Source organism: Perca flavescens, chromosome 5 (genome assembly GCF_004354835.1).
Source record: "Perca flavescens isolate YP-PL-M2 chromosome 5, PFLA_1.0, whole genome shotgun sequence".
Classification (NCBI taxonomy): domain Eukaryota; kingdom Metazoa; phylum Chordata; class Actinopteri; order Perciformes; family Percidae; genus Perca; species Perca flavescens.
This window is the reverse complement of record NC_041335.1, coordinates 29193050-29214021: the sequence shown is the minus strand read 5'-3', so window position 1 is coordinate 29214021 and position 20972 is coordinate 29193050. Positions and strand designations below refer to the sequence as shown.

The window sequence follows — 20972 nt, the reverse complement described above, 5'->3', positions numbered from 1 at the left end:
AAAATTTCACTTTATGAGGTTTTTTAACATTAATAGTTCCCCCAGCCTGCCTATGGTCCCCCAGTGGCTAGAAATGGCGATAGGTGTAAACCGAGCCCTGGGTGTCCTGCTCTGCCTTTGAGAAAATGAAAGCTCAGATGGGCCGATCTGGAATCTTCTCCTTATGAGGTCATAAGGAGCAAGGTTACCTCCCCTTTTTCTGATTTGCCCGCCCAGAGAATTTGGCCCACCCAGCAGAGAGAGACATCATGGCTTTCATACGAGCAAAGTGGCAGTTGGTCAAGGCCACACCCCACCCTCCGCCTTGCTCCCCCAGTAGCTACAGACACAGAAATGGCACATACTGAGGAAAGCTCATTGTGGGACAGGCTCTAGTGGCTGTAATTCTGCACCAAGGCTGAATTTCGGGAAAGAGACTTCAGATATTAGGGGACCACTAAGGCAAATATAAAAGCATTCAAAGAGCACCATGTCATGGGACCTTTAATGATTTTTCGAACAACTTAAGGTCTGAAAAGCATATTTTTGATTTGATGAATAATCGTCACCGGCTGACTGGATCTTTGTGAGACGTGTTCAAGGCTAATACGAAAAGCTGATCTCATAGCTGATAGATTTCTGAGATGTTTCTCTTGACCAAACCTCACTGCAAATGAAGATGTTAGAAAAATAATGATAGATGTAAGTGAGACACATAAATATCAGCGTGAGACATGCCATAGTTTGTTTCTCAGAAGCAAGAACACAATTCTGAAAAAAACACAGTGATTTTAAATAAATCATGTCTATGTTTAGGTGAAGTAAATGAAAGGCAGAAGACATCTTATTTAGGATATTGCTTTCCTCTGGGAACACATAAATGAGTTAAAATAGTCCACGCTGTCTGGCACTGTAGTTTTATGGAGCAAGCTGCCACATCTGGTGCTGTAAGCAGGTTAAAACAAACATAATTTATTGCAAACACTTCTTGAATAATGTTTGGAGCACACTGAAAAGCTCTCATCATTCCACGTTTACAGCACGCATGAGTGCGTTTGTAAAGTCAATCTGTTTCTTTACAAACGGAGTTAGTACGGTATTAAATATTCACTCGTGACTCTGCTGTATATACTTTCAACAACATGATGAACATGATGTATCCGATTGCATGTTTGCTTCAGGAGCCCAGTTTATACCCACGGGAATGATTATAGGGGCGTTAGATGATATGTGTCCTCAACTTAGAAATTACAACATGACAGAGCTTTTCCTGTAATACACAGAAATAGTCACATTTTTAATAGGTTTGATTAATTTGATGATTAAAAAACTAAAACAACACATATAACACTGCACTGCGAACATTACATGCTCACAGGCTACAGGCTCATTTCCGTTGCGGCCCTCTGGTAGTGTATAACACTTGTTTAACACACCACAAGATAAAGCAACACATCATCAAAACAACAAGTGCAGACAATACAATCAGCATATAAATAACAGGCGGCAGGGTAACTATGTCAACATGCTCGTTTTCTTGGTTATAAAAAGTTAAAATTGAATATGCTACATGGTGTTTGTAACCATTTCTTTTTTTCTACTTTAATGCTCTGTGATATGTCACATTGCAGATAACTGTAACAGTGGTTCAATTAGGGCTGGGCATTATGGCTGAAATTAAGTATATTAACAAGATTAAGAAGAAGAAGCTAGAAAGACTAACTTCATTACTGACACGATTCAAAATGTACAAATGAATAATATATTTCCTTCAATAATCATGCAGTTTGTTTACCATCTGCTCTGAATTTCCACCCTTTACCTTTTGTTGTATGCTTTAATTTTCATGGATAATTATATGCAAATTACACCGAGCTAAATAAAGATTTACTATTTACAACTGTCATGGATTGTTATATAAGTAAATGTGATGGTGTTTAGCAACTGTGTCGTTGTTTGTTTTTTATTGACAAATATAAAATAATTCTAGTTAATTTTAAAGCAGCCATAATGAATATTTTTGTATATTTGTACAAACAATAGATCATGTGACTACTTGTATATGAAATTGATCACATAGAAAATGATCATCCAACTCTGCAGCTCCTCTCAGCTCTATGGAGCATTTTAGCATCTATTAGCTCATTGTTTTGGTTTTCCAGCTTGCAACTTAACTGTTATGGTTCATTCTCACCACCAACCTCAGTGTATGCTACATGCCTCGCACCCAACAGACAGACAAAGTTGGCAACTAGCTGGTGAACATACTGTAGTGGAGCATTTAGCTGCTAAAAGCCAAATATTGTTGGTGGAGACCAAAACAGAGCTAAAAGATGAGTGAACATTGGACTTCCTTTTGCTAGAGCTGCTAAAGTTGCTCGGTATCTGCTTGACGTGTCAATAAGCAACCTTGATAGTTTAACAAACAACATCCAACTGTGTCTGTGAACCTGTCCAAATCAGCTCTTCTTCTTGTTTCACCAGCACTGAGAAGCCAGGACACCAGAACAATGGAGGCTGAAGGAGATGAGGAGGATGAAGGAGAGGACGTCTCTAGCACAGCGGGGCCCCAGCTAGCTGGCGCCATCACCGAGAGATCCAACAGCACCTCGAACGGACGTTCCTCCCAGATCCTCTACGTGATCACGTCCAGCCCCGGTAAACCGGAGCACAACATGCCAGGTCAGTGGGCTGGACGCGGCGAGACCACCGGCCACAGTGCTAGTATGTTAACACCCATGATACATTGCACCTCTCTCTACCTCTGCAGGGATGTTGTGGAAGGTTTCTTTGAGCTAGAGCCCCCATTATGCATGACCTGGTTTCTCTGAAAGTATTAAAATCATCTTAGTTTGATGAGAGGCTTCTGGAAGCTTGGGCCCAGAGGTACTTCCTGTGATCACACATACAAGTAATGCTACTTGACGCATGTTTTTGCCTGTCAGTGACTCATAACTGAAGTTACTTTGGGTCTCCCTGCTGATCACAATCAGGCCTTTTGTCAAAGCTGCACAGGGTGGCCTGGCATGTTCTGTGCTTTTTTACTTCCTTCAAATATCACTCTTTCCAAACTCTGAGCGCTCTGTCTCAAAGGGCTATCCGATGTATTTCTCAACCAGAAGAGAACAGATGTGCGTCGAGAATGCATCACCATTTCTCGACAAATTTGCTGGCTAAACACTGCTAACAGCTTTGCCAGCAGTGCTTGAATAAGCCTTCACTTGCTCGTCCCTGCAGTCTGCTTCAGTACATTTTTACCATGATTCAATATCTGATGTCTTGTTACTGTGTTGCTCCTTCTCTGTAGTGTGGACCATTTACGCCCTGGCTGCTCTCCTCATTCTGACGGTCATAGCCATGGTGGCGAAGCTTCTGCTGCATATGACGGTCAAGTAAGTATGAGGAAGTTCGAGGTGTGCATGATCAACCAAGCATCAAGCATTAATCTATAATATTTTGCTTCATTTATGTTATATTGGAAAAAGATGAAGGAATAGGATGACATTTATACATTTAAGTAAGTTTATTTTTTCTGTGATTGTAGCATCTTACAATCTTATAAATTGAAACAATCTCAGGGAAAATTAATGCATCCTTTAAGCCACGTTCAGCCAAGCTTCAGTCAAGAGGGACTTCCTATGATCCCACATACAAGTAATGCTACATGACGCTTGTTTTTTCCTGTCAGTGACTCATTATTGAAGTTACCGCTGCACAGGGGAAATTCAGAGATTCCCTTCCATGTAACAACACAGGAAAATGAAAGAATAAAAAACAGAGAAAGGAAAGTTGTCTAATGAAATCCTTAAAATTATTGGTATTTGCTTCATCATTTTCTTTAAGTACAACATTTCTTTTTTTAGTTTTCTTTCTTTCTGTCATTCACTTTTTGTTATTCCCCCTTAAAACAAATTTACATAAATACAAAGAAGTTTAAAGTTGTTGCAAAGCCAAGTTTTTGGTGCACGGCAAGCCCTTTCTTTATTTTTAATTCCTAAAATACTGTAGGTGCCAAACGGTACAACATTAAATGATTTATTTTAAGATTTAAGTGAAATATTCTAATCACAATCAGCACAATCTATGTTACCACCTTAGTAAAGTTGCTGATTTTAGGTGAATAAAACTAAGTATTTAGATTTTGACCATCAATAGTGTAAAAAACATATCAAGTGGAAGATAATGAATCCTATAAAAACATCCACCAGTGTAATTGCCATTAGTTTGTGTTTATAATAAAGCAGGCATGGAATGAAGGCACATTTTGAAGGCAGTATGACACCCTTTGTAAATCACTGTATTTTTTAACCCTTTCCATTGTTCTCTTTTCTAATTCTTCTGTGCCATTTCTGATGTTCTATTACTGTACTCTACTAAATTCTACTATTTTCTCTCTTACTCTTCTTGTTTCCTCATTTTCCCTCTCAGGTCTCCGAACATCCCAACGGTCAGCAGTTCAGACAGCTGCAGCCAGAGCACAGCATCCTCTGAGCCTTGGATCATCCTGTACCAGCCTTCCACCATCTCCCTCTTCAAAAAGAAGCTAAAGAACCACCACGGCGACCTCAGCCCCCTGGTGGGAAACTAGCTCCACTGCTGCGCTCCACCGTTAACCAAACGCTACCGCCACCCACAACTACTCTGTACAAGGGCCGTCAGATGCCAGGTCCTCAGACAATGAAACTATAGGAGGCGCTACGCCAACAAGCCAACAACTGAGTGACTAATGACAACTGACTGAGTGACTGCTACTAAATGGCCCGTGGCCCAAAAGTGGCTGGGCCCTCCCATCCTGCTCAGCACCAAAGAGGAAGGGGACATGCAGGGCTGTCAGTGGCCTCCGTGTGGGAGAGGAGAGCGAAGGAGTAGATGGAGGACGACCGGCAGCTCTGACAAGGACGCTTTTAACATGCAGGAAGCTTCTCTGGTTCAGCGAGGCCCCATTTCCATCACCCACGGATGTCCCTAACAATCAACATACCTCCAAAAACCCTTCCAGACTGTAGGCTCACCAGTGAAAACACAACATAGCCGGGTGCAGATTAACGGCTAACTTCACGGTCTGTGTTCAGTTTAGGAAACAGGGAGGTTTACCTCTTCCTGGTGTTTCAGAGTCACAGCAGCAACCAAATCTTCATCAGCATTAAGGAGGGGATGAAGACATGGAGTCTTTGATACATACACACACACACACACACACACACACACACACACATAGGGTGTAACACTTAACAGCTTAACAGTTTTGTATAACTCTTCTAACTGCCTCATGAGGACGATGAATATTTTCTGCCAAAAACCCGAATTCTCCCATCCAAAGAGTTATATATTTATTTGTCTTTTGGATTCCTTATGCAAAGTACTAATGTTTCTTTTTGATGTGTTTAACATGACAACTAGCTTTCTGAGAAGAGGGAAACAGGACATGGAAACGATACACGGAAGGTAGATATCACAGCACTTTGGGGATGAATCACTCGCCGTAAAATGAAAAGATCAGAGAGAGAGAGAGAGAGAGCACGCTCGCCCACTCGTTCACTCAGCGCTCATGTGGATTTGGGTGGAGAGATAAGTAGCGTCGTTCACTCAGGGGTGGGGGTGGGGGGGTACAGTTTGCAGACAAACTGCCATTTAGGGAGGCTTGGGAAGATCTGAGGGCTTTTTCTGCTCGGTTGTGGGTGGGAGTCTTTCCGGTTTGATGGTGTTCAAGTGCCTTAAGGATCTCCTCTTCCCTTGTCTCAGATGCAGAACATCTGTTTCTTTCATGGTCCCTCACAAGAGTCTGCACTTCTTTAAAATCAGCGTGGATGTAAAGAGTTTCATTCCAACATAGGATTTCTACCACTTAAATGTAAAGTAAAAAAAAAAATCAGGCCACATCTTGTACAGTGATTGAAAGCATCAAATATTATATTATTTTTAAACATAGTGCACTCAACTGAACACCTCTCCATACTGGATCTTTAAAAAAAAAATGATTACATGATGGACATTAGATGATGATTTTGCTTTTTTTTTCTCAAAATGAACACATAGCCTTTTGGAATAGAATTCTTTATGTAGTATAATGGACAAGGCTTTAAAATAAATTGTTTCTAATTTCTGTGTGTGCTCTTATGTGTAGTCTAGGACATTTACTGAACATATTGTTCACATTAAGTTGTCTTTTGATTACAGGGGGGGTATTGTTGTATATTATGTAATTCAGTGTGGGAATATTTATGTCCGCTCTTTCATTTTGTGTCTCGCCAAAGCATTTAAGAGACCCGTCTAAGTACTTCCTAGTCAACTTGGCTTAAAGGTGAAATGCATTTTTTCTCTCCTTAGACAGCCGTAAATTGCTTAAATTCTACAAGACATTGCAGACTTGGAACTCTTTTACTTGATTTCAAGCCAAAAGGTTGAACGCAAACAATATACCCAGACAGAAATATATCCAAAAGCACTCAATGGTACTATGCACAAGCTGACAGCAGGTTTGTAGCTGTGATAGTTTTCTGTGCATTGCTGTGACATTTAAACTACTTGTGAAAGGTCAAAAAATACTAGTTGGCCATTGCCATTGGCCTTTCCTGTATTGGGACTGGATGTTTCTGCAGATGGTCACCCCCAAAAAATGTTTTATCACTGACAAAATAAAATAAAAATAAAGGAGGTTTGAAACATCAATGCACTTAAATTTGCTTCTACTTACAAGATGAAATAGTACTTATTCCCTTTTGCATTCAGTTTCAGTGAAAAGAAAAAAAAGTACTTTGTGCAGCAACCTGAGCACTTGAGACAAAAGGTTATATTTTACACATGATGCAGCATCACAGTGACATCGAAGATTTATAGTTTTCCAAGAATAAGATATAATTTGATTCCCATGAAAAAGATGGAGAACCTTTCTTTCCCAATCAGAAGTTTATAAAAATGTGATTGTGTGCTATATTCTGCCTGTCTGCTCAACTGTAACTCATGTTAATTATTGCAAGACAAGAGCACATGCCCCTGGGTCTGTCATGTTCAGAGCAGACCATGCGTAGAGAGAGGGAGAAAAAAAACAGCATAGATGTGAGAGTGATGGGAAATTAATGGTTGTTCAAATCAAACACAAGCTAACAAAATCTGACAGTTAAAATCTAACAAGGGCATATTTGTTTGGATTGCCTGGTGAATTATGCAAACTCCCATTTTCTGTGCCGTTCTCCAGTCAATTGGAAAATTCCACGCTATCTTCTGAGCGGTGGAAACTGTTGTTTCCCAAACTGTCGTTGATGTGAATGTCCTGTAGCTCTCGATGACATGAAAGCAACACCAGAAGCCCAGTGGGAAATGACCTGGAGGGGCCAAAACATTGGTTTCATGAAATTGTAAATAGCAAAATAGTGAAATGTTTAATTTATACAGTAAATTATTGTTATTTTGTATGTGAATGGGATATAATCTATCTTTTGTATAAGTGAAGTATCTTTGTAGTTTTATTTAATGTGTCCTGGTTGCAAAATAAACACTGTATGCATGTTTCTTACGCTTGTGTTGGTCTTGTTCTTTTGTTTTGTTTAATCATTTTTCTTTCATATTCACACACAAATATTATCCAAGTGGCTGAGAAGCATATGGGCCACAAAAAAGGGATCAAGGTAGTCCCATTCCTTCAGTCTTTTCCATTCAGGCTGCAGTGTGAGCATGGTGGGACATCTGCACCCCCTTCTCCTTTTATTTCTTTCTGTGGGGCTAAATACTTATCAGATATGCAAAATGACTCCCAGACTGTTTGGAGATGCACACACACAGAGGGAAAATTTGGAGTGCCATGTGTAACCCATTGGTTCCCCTCCGGGATGAGGTCAAGCATGCAACCTGCACATTTTAGCAGGAGTTCAGCTTTACAACTGGAACACGATGAAACAAACAAACATAGAAGGACGTGTAATAAGCTGGAACACTTGGGATGTTTGAAATTTCTTAATTCATTAAAAGGTGTTTCTGTTTCTTTCATCAAGTGCTCACTTTGTTGAAGGGCTGGTTTTGCTTTGGAGGAACTGTGCAACAGTATGTGCTCGCTATTCTTTGGAGAGACAATAGGATCCTGAGGAAGTGCATGTGCAATAGCGAACAATTTGTCAAAAACACAAGCTGAAACTTTCTAGGTTTCCTGAAAAATGTTGTGACTGTAAGGCCTCCAAAAATCCCAAATCAAGTTACCTGTGACCATCTGAAACTTCTGACTGAGACACAATTTACAGCAAAAACCTTGTGCAGAACTTCTTTAATAATTGAATTCTCATGTTGATGCTCTACATTGAAAAGTCATTCAGAAATCAGGGAAGAGCGCTTCGGGAAGGGCGGGACAGGCCTACTGGCAGTTCTCTTCTCCAGTCACTGAATGATATAATCAGTAGCCTAATACTGTTCATGAACACAGTATAGAAATTGCATAACTATGCCAACTGAATCAAACACTACTTAGCAGTTCACATATGCAGAATATTCATAAGTCATAAAACACCCACATCAGGATCACCACACCCAGCACGGTGTTACTGGCCTTATAGTTTTACCACAGAGAAAGCAGAGGCCAAGGCAGTAATCCACACAATATTATTTGCCCAACGACAACATCTATTTCGTACCAAGCGTGCAGGGTCTGAATTAATCAATAAACAATATATTACTCCGCAAAACCAACAACAACAAATATCATCCTCACTCCAGTTTGACCACAGCATGAATCAAATCTGATGTATTGCTGGTTTATCCCTTACACTAAGATCAGCACAACAGCCACAAATCCACCAAACTAGTTTCTCCATTAGTCACTGTCACAAACATGGAGAAACAGAAAAAAATTAATAAAAAGGGCACCAGCTGCATGCGGTGGGCACCAGTGTACAGAGAGTTACAAAATAAAAAATAATATAAAAACAAAACAAAAAATATTAAATATTGCAAGACTAAACATTACAACAACAATAAAACAATCAAATGCTAAAAAAATAAAAACCAATCGATAAAAGTCAGTTGAACAAAATTAAATAAAAATAAAAACCAGGGATGAAGATAATGTAAAAAACAAATATTCAAACTTAAAGACTAAGGCTATAACATTACTTACAAAATGTAATTAATCAGAAAATGCTTTTTTAGCTTAGGGTAGCCTATATGGCATTGACTCATGTTTTTTTTTTCATCTGAAGGGCACCATAGAGGCCACTTTATCATATTTTATCATAAGGGCATCCAAAAGGTCATTTGAAAAGTGTTTCATCTTCTATAAGAAACACACGTATTCCAGTAAAGCAGAGTCCAACATATTATTTTTTTTAACATGAGTCCAACATATTATTTAACATGAGTCCAACATATTATTAGCAAATATAAATTCCCTCTGCTTACTGGCCTATAGGTAAGGCAGGCGTTATTATGGAACCCACGCAACTTCAAAGAAAGGCCCATCCTTCAATAGCATTCACACACTACAATTGGCCAGGCGTCCATGCTTACGCAAGGTAACGCAACCCAATTTGTTCAGGTCCTATCCCCTGACCAATCGGCTATCCTAACCTTAACCACTCGAGGTCAAGGCCTTGCCTAGAAGTTACGTGGGTTCCATAATAACGCTTAAGGTAGCCATCCACAGATACAGTTAATAAGGATTCACTGTGCCACATGTATGTTTAACATTAAAAGATGATTTATAAAATCATACCAACAATAATTTTTTTAATAGCTTAGTATTTAATGTAAAACAAAAAAAAAGGTATGTATAAAGGCTGTAGGCCACCCTACATGTTTTTGTAGGCATAGATTACTAGTCAACTTAATTATATACAATATATGTAGTAGGGTGTCCCTGCTCCGTCTCTCTTTCAGTTAAGGGGTCCTTGGTTTAAAAAACGTTGAAGACCCCTGCAGTAAAGGAAACTGGAAGCAGAACATTGTAAATGATTCTCTTACTCCCTCTACTGGTGATATGATGTTGTAGCACATTTCCTAAAAGTACTCCAATAATGATGCTTGGCACCAATAGTAGCCTAGTAATCTGTTTTTGCTTCCTTGGGTAATACAATAATCTCTTTTAGCCACAATGAGCCTAAATGTTACTAAAAATGTTGAATGTATGCTTTAACTTAAAATACTGTTGATTGTTGACAAAGATCTCTTAGCTGAGGGTTTGTAGTGCCCCTTACATTCATTCTCTATCATCCATACAACCACAGGAAGCTATCAAATCATTGTGGCCCTCCCACTGACCTCAAAATGTGTGTTTTTTTTCTAAATAGCAATTGTGCAGCTGTAACAATAATCCTTAGCTAGACTCAGAGCCGTATCACCACTCCTCTGGGTCCCTGTGAAAAAGCCTTGGCCTGCAGACCCCCCCTCCGGTCAACCTTCCCATAGCCAAGGAAATGAGAGCAATGTAAGCTGATTCCTCTGAACCCAATTCGACCAGTAATTAAGGCAACAATGGGACAAAACATGGCAGTGTCTGGTTACTGTCAGAATGAGAAAGTGAGAATAATGGAAAACAAAACCTGCCACTTTCTGCACTCAGGGTACTGAAGTCAGGTAGATTAGGAGAGAGAGAGAGAGAGAGAGAGAGAGAGAGAGAGAGAGAGACTGTTAGGGAAAAAGGAGCAAGTCTCACTTGATGGATTTGTAAAAGAACTGTGTGAAAGAGGTTTACTGGCTATGCAGCAACTTGTCTGTTTTGATCCTCCTTGCTCTGCAATATCGTCTATGACCCTAGTGTAATTAAGGCGCTGTCATGCCCTTCAGTGGTTTAGAGTACATGCATTGGCCTGTTTAATGCTTGAGATTTTCCTTCTATTATTGTAGCTTTATGCTGCTGATAGCTGTTTATGTACACTACCTTTTCACCTCTGCCTTCAGGACATTTGATTTGTGCTGAAAAAATAATCAAGAACCATTAAGATATCGTGTAATCACAGAAGTCATTTACTGTGCAAAAATGTTAAATATTCACGGCAGCTCCGGCTTTTCAAATATGATGATGTGTAGCCTTTTATGTCATTGTAAATTGGATAAACTGAAGCTCAGATGGTAGAGCTGGTTGGCCGTTAATTGTACAGTTGGTGATTCGATACACTGCTCCTCCTGTCCACATGCCAACGTGCCCTTGAATAAGACACTGAACCACAAAGAAAAAAATGTAAGGTAATAATATCTTTGAGTTCTAGTAAAAAAAAGGGGGGGATTTATCACCATTGTTTAAAATAAATGAAAATAATCACAGTGGCAGCTCTACAGTTAAAAGCATAACAGTTAACAAAGTGATCATCTGACTCAGATCATTTATCTTGGTCCTATGATAATGAATGAGTAAATTTAATACGATTCCTATAATATCATAGTTCCACATATCTAGCCTAACTATAAAAAGGGCCAAGAAAATGTACACATCCAATATGCTACACTCAGCTGCCCATAAATCTTGCAATCATGAAGGTTATAATGCTTAGTTTACCCTCATTTCATCAGCAAAAACGTGTATGTTTTCATTTATATTTACACATATTTGTTTGACAACGACTGCTTCTCTGTATTTGATAAGTAATAGCCTAAAACTTGAAACAACCAACACAAGGTAGGGGATAATATGTTGCTGTAAAGTAGGCCTATGTAAGAAACTATACAATTAGAAATTAAATATCCCTTTTATCTTTTTATTATTTATTAGCTTGTTGTTATTACTATTATTATTTGTATCTATTTTTCTAACCTTCTTACCTGCGGTTGCCATTGACATATGGCGGTTGCCCCTAGCATGTTTATTTCCTGCACTGTGTTTGGTCAAATTTTTATTTTTTTATTTTTTAATTAGTAAATAACATATGTACATCGCCAGTATGTACACAAATAGTCAATACCAGAGGTGCATATACAAAGAAAAATATATGTAGAAAATAAATGGTGTTTGGTCAAAATCAAAATCTGTAATGAACAGTAGGCTCGTTCGAGATGAGCCAGATCGGCGCAGAATCGATCACCGGCGATCGCCGCCCAATGCATGCCGGTTAGATTTGTGTCCGACTTGATCCCGACTTGCTCTGACGTCATACACACGTGGGCAACGATAATCTCACGAGACCAAGGCGGCCGCAGTTCTGAGACGCAGGTAGCGCAGTTGCTTTTCACCAACTGCAAGAGCCCAAGAGCCAGGCGGACGCAGGTGGACCCACTGCATGCTGGGAAACGCCGGCCTCTCAGCTGATCGAACAGCTGATTGGTTCAGAATCGACTCAACATGATGACGTTTTATATAAACTTCATTGATTTTTAATCGGAGGGATTTTAACTGCTATTTGTCTGATTTAAAGGCTTATTCTGTACAGAACACCTGTTGTGAGGCCGATAGTTACGTTTAGAAGTTAGAGAGACTAAATCTGTTCAGGTTATGGATCATCTACAGTCTGTTGGTAATTAAAATCAGCAACAGATCGCATGTAGAGAATTTTGACAGCTACTCTGTCATAATAAAATCAACTGGAGACTGTGTAGGAGCTATGGGTCTGATAACATTTTATTAAATCGGAATCGAACCACAGTGTTTTTTTTTTGTTTTGTTTTTTTTGTTGAGTTTTTGTCTGTTTTATTATCACAGAAGCACAACAGGTACCACTATGTAGGTGAACAACCAACTCACAACCATGAAAAAAAGGAATGCTAAGAAAAAAAATATCCAATTGGTCACACAATCACAGCATTTTTTTCAACCTCCAAAACAAAAACACAATAATGTCAGATATACATGGCAGAAAGAAGCAAAAGCATTTTGGATTATTCCACTTTCCTTGTGTTGTACCAATACACTCATCTAAGATCTTTAACTTGAAACTGAAGCACCTACATCAGACACATGCAACAGCATTCATACTTTAAATTCACTATTCAGCTATGAAGTACCAATTATTGGGGCTTTCACTCAAAAGTAATGTTTCAAAAATTACTTTCAAGATGTTAGTCCTACAAAATAAAACTGGTCCAACTGAAATGCATTTGTAATTCAATTCAATTCAGATAAAAAGAAAAAAAAAAAGGACAAATTTAAAGTCATTATTTAGCCAATCAAACAAAGCTGGAGTACCCGAGTGTAAACCTGATGACCTTTTTATTGTACATTCAAGAAATGAAGAATCCTCCACCTTAATCTATCATAAAAAAGAAATATCAATAAAAGCAGACTCGACAAGAAATGGAAATTATACCAGAACTAACTTAGTTATAACAACTGCAATAGGATAGTAAGTCCAGAAAAAACAAGTTTCCCTCCTTTTTTTAGGTGACAACACCGATCTTTAATGAAAGCAGTATAATAAAACACACAAAGATAGATGGTGGAAACAGGAGATGCACATCTTACATATTCCCTTGAACATAAAAAGCATGGGGGAAATGAATACAGAGAGCTACCGCCAGGGTTTACCACAGACGGTGGTTTATATGAGTAAACTGGGACGGGATCGACAAACATACAATGGGAAGAAAAGGGGAAGTAAGCAGGGGGTGGAGGGGCTGTCCAGAGGGCTACTCCTCGTCCGAGGAGTCCCTTTCAAAACTGTAGGCCATAAAGAATACATCGGGTCGAGGAGGGACGAGGGCATGGCCCGGTTTCACAATCTCAAAGCCCAGGAAACTGAATGTACGCACCAGTTTAGCACGATCATCTCTGTTCTTGTAAAAGCAGACGAACCACAGTGTTTGTGTCACTTCTTGTTCAGCCTGAATGCTGCTGGAATCAGCTGGAAAACTGTCCGACTTGAGAGTGGACTTTTGTCACCGCCCCCGGCTGCTGCCGCCTGCTCTCGTATACTTTACAGGCGAGGCGCAGAGTTCATCTCGAACGAGCCTAATGAAGATGTTTCCGTCGCCAGTGAATGACGACGACAGACTGTCGCATAGTGGCATAATCAGGCAACATGGCTGCATCCATGAGACTTCTGCTTCGCCGTGTGATCCGTCTTTCTCACAGATATAATAACGTTACCGCTGCTGGAGTTTCAGCTCGCTCGGGTTGCTGTTGGGGACCGTCAACCTGTCGTTGTTTCAGCGATGTGGCCGGAGACAGAAGTACACATTTTGGGTTTGAAACGGTGCCAGAGACAGAGAAGGCGAAGAGAGGTGAGCAACAGCTAAACTATTCTCAGATTCGTTCTATATCATAACGAACCTAATTGTAAAATGTTGCTATTTAAAAGTTATTTGCCTTCCTGTAAATGTATTCACGGTTAGGGACGGGATTTTAGATGTTTTTGGAATCGTGAGGATTTGCTGGATATTTCGACATACTGTTGATACGTGAAGTCACACGCCAATAAAACCTCTAAGTCAACTTTTTAAAGGTCATTCCTTGTAGCCTGACAAGTCAGACCCACATCAAGATGTTAAAATCACATTTGAGCCAGACCGACAACAAAGATAGAAATAATATCACATCCATACAGGGATAGTATTATACAGTTGTTAAAACATAATAAAAATATATGACACACTGGTATCGGATCGTTATTACCAAATTTACACGCAGCATATTATTGTCAGACTATTGATTTCCTTGAATTTTCTGGGCTCTGATGTTTACTTGTGTGTGTTGGTTAATATTTACTGAACGCTATAGTTCTGAACATGCAAACACGGACTTTCCTCCATCAAAGTGATGCTTGCCAGGATTTAGGTAGGTTCATGGTAGGAATATAAAACAATTTCCTTACTTATAGGCACATACTGTATTTAACCATACCTTTACTATATACAAATTGAAATAGTATAGATGTTATGACACCAGACATCCCATTATCCAATTACATAAATACACTTAAAAAAAGATAATAAACTAGATTACTTGTTAAAAGTTTGATACAAACCCCAATTGCCGAGTACAAAAGGATGCAGTAAACTGAACACATCACACTATATTTATTGACATCAAATTCAAGTTTTATTTGTCACTTCAAATATAGAAAAACACAGTTAGAATGAAATACCACTTCCCCACAAAACGTAAAAGCATCAAGGGGAAAAAACATTCCAAAACATACACAAGTATATTGGTGCATGAAAACCTGAGTGCGATAGAATGTCTGAGTTTGTTCAAATGATAAATACAGCTTAAACAGCTTCCAGTGAGACCGATGATCTCTCTTCTCGCTATTTCAGTGTATAAGGTGTTTGAGAATGTGGCCCAGAAGTATGATACTATGAACGATGTCATGAGTCTGGGGATTCATCGACTGTGGAAGGACATGCTGCTGCACGCCATGCACCCACAGCCCGGGGCGCGACTACTGGACGTGGCAGGTGGAACAGGTAAAGCAGTTTGTGTGTGCACCTGTGCAAAGCATCCCATTTAAATCCCCCACTGGTGAGCGTCACACTTCTGTTTTGTTGGTGACAATCCTCCCCTGCAGGTGACATTTCCTTCCGTTTCCTGGAGTACGTTCGTTCTCAGCAAGAGCGGCAGAAGTGGCGGACGGCGCGATCCATGCAGACGCCGTCGTCGCAGGACATTTCCAACAACTACTCCGCAGAGGACGAGGACACGCCCCAGGAATCCAGGGCTGTGGTCTGTGACATCAACAAGGAGATGCTGAACGTGGGCAGGAAGAGAGCCGACAGCATGGGCATCAGTGCTGGTAAACTTTTGATTGTAAAACTTGTGTGTCAAGTGTGCCTGAACAAGACTTTTGGTCCCTGCGTTTTCCCCTCAAACTGGGACAGTACAATACAACAGATCTGCCATACATTTTACATTTAGGAAGATTTCATAATGTTTGACACTGTCATTGAAATGTTAATTTAACTACATGTTTACCGTTGAAGTAGTAGCCACGGTATAGGTTGTGTTTCAACACTTGTGGGGCACATATTAAGCGGGGGTCTGGGGGTGAATTTGTCTGTACCAATATGGGCCTCTTCTGCATTATGTGTCAAACATTAGAAACGCATATCAATATAGCAAAGTCCAGTAAACACCACTTCAGTTTCCATGTTTTCACAAAACCCATATTACATTCAGTGGCAGGAGCCAGGAGGAGACATTATTGGTGAGCCAATTAATCTAACCTGAACTGTCTGTCTGTAACAATCCTTAATCGTATTAAGACAGGTTAAATGTATTTTTTTAGAGCATCCCCTCTCGCCTGCATGCGCAAGAGAAGAGGTAGAGATGCTGACCGACTCTGAGCAGCATGGGAATAAATTACAACATAATAGATCTGCAGTGTTTCCTTTAGGACTTTTTCTGCCGAGTGACCGCGCTATTCTCCGACATGCACTCTAACAATGCAGCCCTATTTCTGATACCGTGGGGGGCCGCCACGGTCAAATCAACATAGAGGAAACACTGGATCTGTGTGGATTTCCCGCTTTCCCCCTGATGGTCGTAGTAACTCGCTAGATTTGTCACTACTCTCTTTTTAGAAAGTCGCTTAATCCAGCGAGTGAGTGAGTGAGTGAGGGAAGGGGTGGGCATAGCTACTTTGCCACAAAAGAGTCATTGGTTGTATGAGCTCATAATTCATAAACACATAAAAACATTTGGCAGTAAACAAAGACCTGTGGCTAATAAACAGACCTGTGATCATAGCCCAATAGCCAGGCCCTAAGCATGCTCCTGGGGCTGGGTAACAAAACTCAAACTTTAGCAAGAACCGACTAAAATGTGTCCATAACAGATATCAAATTCTGTCCATTGATATCTTTGTCTTGTTTAGTGATTGTTTGATCAGGTACGTTCAGATTTTTTAACCTGTTGAGATAACTCAGTCAGTACAGGTGGCGATGTTAAAAAAAAAACATCCTGCATGAACAACCGACGCTGATTAGAAACGTGAATAACTTAATAATTGGAAATATGAGATATGGTCAAAGGCAGAATGAGGTTCCGTAAAATATTTGTATGCAAATGTGTCCAGTGAAGTAAGCTGTGTTTACTGAGCTCCGAGCTGTGGAGTTGTCACTGAAAACTCTACAGCTGAAATTGGATGTCAACAGTCTCAGATGATTTCTATGCATGGAATATAAATTAAATGTGTCCAAACATTGAAATCACACTCCTGAGCACAGCACACAGACAGAACAATTGAATTTTAAGTGTGTCAGAGTTCTGCGCAACCATGCATGACCTGAACAGAGTACATAATAATTGTTGCGGGATTACAAAACCGGGCTATTGGTATGAAACTGTCACAAGTTACCGAACTGGAATTAAAGCTTCAAGTGCATCAAAACTGCGATCAACCCGTAGCACTTGGAATCTGAGTAGAAAGCAAAGTTCAAATGGAGACAGTCGACAATTTTTGACTTGAGTGTCTGTGCCTGTGTGCATCAGGTCTGTCGTGGGTGGTGGGAAATGCAGAGGAGCTGCCCTTTGATGATGACCAGTTTGATATATACACTATCGCCTTCGGCATTCGAAACGTCACCCATATAGATCAGGTATCTGACCCGACCATCACTACGGCTTTTCTCTAATGCACAGATGATCCCATGAAGCTCCGCACTTAGTGATACCAGCCTGTTAGTAGAGCAGGGTTAACAGCCAGCGTGTCACATTGTGTCTCATTAAGACACTGATCTGCTACCTGCTTTATAGACACCAGTACTGTTTGACTGGGATCTGTTTGATCAAACGGATTACTTTGTCAGAACAATGTGCAAATGAAGAAATCCGTAATAAATCTGTGCAATATGTTGATTCACACACACTTAAATAAAAAGTAATTTTAGGTTACACATAAGGTTACATTTCCATCTCTTGCACAAGCATTAAGGGGACTCACAGTTAAACTTATTTTTTGTGAAATGTATTTAGAGCTGCAATTAATACTTGTTTTCATTATTGTATGACAGTTTGTTTTATATTTAACTGAATTTTTCTTTTCTTTTTTTTGTGTATTAAGTCAGAAATGTATGAAAGATGCCTTTGCACTTTTGCAAAGTCCAAGCTGACGTCTTTTGAATTGTCCAAAATCCAAATTATACTCAATTTACAATGACCTTGAACATGAAAAAGCAAGCAAATCCTCAGATTTAAGAAGCTATAATCAACACATATCTTGCTTGATAATGACGTCATTGATAATTAAAATTGTTTTTAAATTGTTGTTTCTTTGGCTACTTTTTTTGTAGGCACTGCAGGAGGCTCTGCGGGTCCTGAAGCCTGGTGGCAGGTTCATGTGCTTAGAGTTCAGCAAAGTGACAAATCCTGTATTGGCACGGTGAGGAGGAGTGTTCACATGATGGATGACTTGGTGCAAATATGAATCAATCTTGTGAATCTCAGAAGGTCTCTGTAGATGTATTACTGCCATCACAAATCCAACAACGAATTCAAACAGCTGCAACTTGTTTTTGCTCCTGGAGGTTGTTGTGTGCAAAGTGTTTATCCAAGCTGCTGTAAAAATGAATCCAAAACATTTGAGGTTTTCCAGTCTCACCATATTCTAGGAGCAAAGATTTGTATTTTGTAACTTTGTTAAATGTGGTACATGTTGGATGCATCATCTGCCAAGTGTGTTACCTACCTACCTACCTTCTAATTGAGACCTTTTCCATAAATGTTCAGCTTTACTAAACACAAATGTGTTTTTGTTCAGCTTTTGTGTTCTAACCATGATCATCACATTTTTAGAAACTCAACAACCATTTACTTTGTGTGGTTTAGACGAACAATGCCCTTCTCTGGCTTTGTACCTCAAAGCACTTCAGCTGATTGCCTGTTAAATGTGACCTGGCTGCAAAGTACTATAGAGCATGGAGAGCCAGCCTTGTGCCATGGAGGGCCAATGGAGGGTTTCAGACTCCGCCCTCTGATTAGTACTCCTTCAAGTGGAGGGGAAAATCCATTAGTTAAATCAAAACCTGCAGACTGTTGTTGCTCTGTGTCTCATGGTTAACTACTGCTGTAGAGTCTTGATGAGGCTGCCAGTCTTTTATGCTATTCACTATAATTCCACATATTTACAGATATATATATGTAATGGTTTTAAAGTGCCAATCAGTCATTTCCAACTCTTTAAACTGCATATGTTTTATTTGATAATCTTTGTTTGACTTTCTTAAAAAGAAATGTGTTTGACTTGATAAAAATGAGCATTTCATTAAAAAAAAAAGTGCTGTTTAACTTCATGTAATGAAACCTTTGTGTAAGAACACATTACAAGCATAGGCTTAGTATATGAAAGATTTTGGAAAAACTAGAAGATTGGCAGCTGGTTTCAGCTCTGAGAACGGAGCTTTTGGCTACCCTGGTAACTTATATCCGGTTCCATTTTTCAGGATTTATGACGCATACAGTTTTCAGATGATCCCAGTTTTGGGAGAGGTGATTGCTGGAGACTGGAAGTCGTACCAGTATCTGGTAGAAAGCATCCGCAAATTCCCGGACCAGGTGAGAAAAATGTCTTCTTATATTTCCGTCTCCCCAATTCATTCATTGCTACTCTCGCTTCTGACATGATTTACCTCAAGTTAGGGTTATTTTAAATTTGTTTTTATTCCCTTTTTGATACAGATCTTATTCAGTGTATATGCAGAAATCCTGAAATGAAATTTAAAACATTTTAAGAAGCCATCATTGCCACATCAAAGTTCTTATCGGCAACACATTTCAACTTACATTTACTATGTGTTGATTGTAAGATAGCACAACTAAACAGTCTTAATTTAAACCACATTGGACCATTGAATCAGTGCAACATAATGCAGATAGACGGGGGGTAAACAGAGAATTAACAGTGCCTAACCCAATGCAAGCTTAATTAGAAAGAATAATATCAGTAATACATAAAAACAAAAAACTCAATCTTGTTCCCTGTCATGTCCCTGTCAATAAAACGTCATAAAAAGACATAGTATAGTAGGTCATAGTATAGTATGTCATAAAAAGATAGTATAGTAGGTTTATAAAATGTCATAAAAAGTCATAGTATAGTATGTCATGAAAAAATCCTAGTATGTCATAAAAGTTCTAGTATAGTATGTCATAAAAGTTCTAGTATAGTATGTCATTAAAAAGAAATAAAATATATTATGTCATAAAAAATGTTTAGCTTTTAAATGTCATGAAAATAGTCTGATCAGCAGATATTCAATATATAATTGTATTTAATAAATAATTTATACAGAGTAAAGCAGCAAACAAATCAGTTAGAAAGTGGAACCAAATAATTTTGTTCTACTGTAACATGATAAATGGTGTGAATGTTTAATTGACTATCAAAATCTTTGCCAATTAATTTGTTGTTGATTGACTAATAAACTAATTGTTTCAGAACTTTTTGCCACATTGCCAATTTACATTTCTTCAAGCTTGTTAGCCTTTTATGAGTTTTAATTATTTGACACCAACCTGATTACGCAGTAGTGTCTCTTCACTATTGGTGAGTGATTTCCGTTGGTGCTTTTGCTTCTGCAGGAGGAGTTTAAACATATGATCGAGGATGCAGGTTTCTACTGTGTGAAGTACAACAACCTCACCAGTGGAGTGGTGGCTCTTCACTCAGGTTTCAAGCTGTGAGAGGCACTTTTGACACCTGTAAGTAAAAATAAAATGCAAAAAGACAGGCTCTGTGTTTTAGGCTTTTCTGCTTGTATAACAAACTGTCTGCAAAGTTCTCATACATGAATTTCAGAGCATTCATTCCCAGAGCTCCTCTCTGCAGAGGTCGCTGAACAATGACGGAAAATCAGCTCAGTGGACGTACATATGCAGTTATTTTCCTGCTGTTCAATTCAACTGTAGTTATAACCAATGTTGGTGTAAAGAATGCCTCACTGAAAAATAAAATGTCACTGTATCTATAGTATCAGTGTAAAGACTACTGGCAAGTGAATTAAATCATGGAATTGGTTGAATATTTTTTGTATCATCTACTTATGGCAACAAATAAATAATTTGATCTCAGCATCTGAATGGATTATTCTTACAGCTACGGAAGGCAAACCAATTAATATTCCTACTTATACTACCAACTCTTAGAAAGCAT

The 20972-nt window shown here is 39.1% G+C and overlaps 2 protein-coding genes across 4 annotated transcripts in view; both read left to right on the top strand.

Moving 5' to 3' along the window:
• The window catches only part of kremen1 (kringle containing transmembrane protein 1), a 60750-nt gene extending 55204 nt beyond the window's left edge, over window positions 1-5546 (top strand). Inside the window, exons 7-9 of one of the 2 annotated variants that reach the window (XM_028578782.1) lie at window positions 2464-2661; window positions 3287-3371; window positions 4408-5546. In XM_028578782.1, the coding sequence (XP_028434583.1) occupies window positions 2464-2661; window positions 3287-3371; window positions 4408-4567 (443 nt within the window). In that variant the 3' untranslated portion in view covers window positions 4568-5546. Of the gene's footprint in view, window positions 1-2463; window positions 2704-3286; window positions 3372-4407 lie in introns of both variants that reach the window. The other variant, XM_028578781.1, reaches the window with a different exon arrangement.
• An 8253-nt stretch (window positions 5547-13799) lies between these two features.
• Window positions 13800-20890, top strand: coq5 (coenzyme Q5, methyltransferase). Of its 2 annotated transcripts, XM_028578236.1 has the most exons (8): window positions 13800-14106; window positions 15142-15291; window positions 15393-15617; window positions 17315-17421; window positions 18115-18203; window positions 19264-19375; window positions 20402-20521; window positions 20619-20890. In XM_028578236.1, the coding sequence occupies exons 1-7, from the start codon at window positions 13905-13907 to the stop codon at window positions 20501-20503; spliced, it is 987 nt and encodes a 328-aa protein (XP_028434037.1). In that variant the 5' UTR covers window positions 13800-13904; the 3' UTR covers window positions 20504-20521; window positions 20619-20890. The 2 variants fall into 2 exon arrangements, with proteins under 2 accessions (XP_028434037.1, XP_028434036.1); XM_028578235.1 differs by having other exon boundaries at window positions 20402-20890.
• The last annotated feature ends 82 nt before the right edge of the window (window positions 20891-20972 follow it).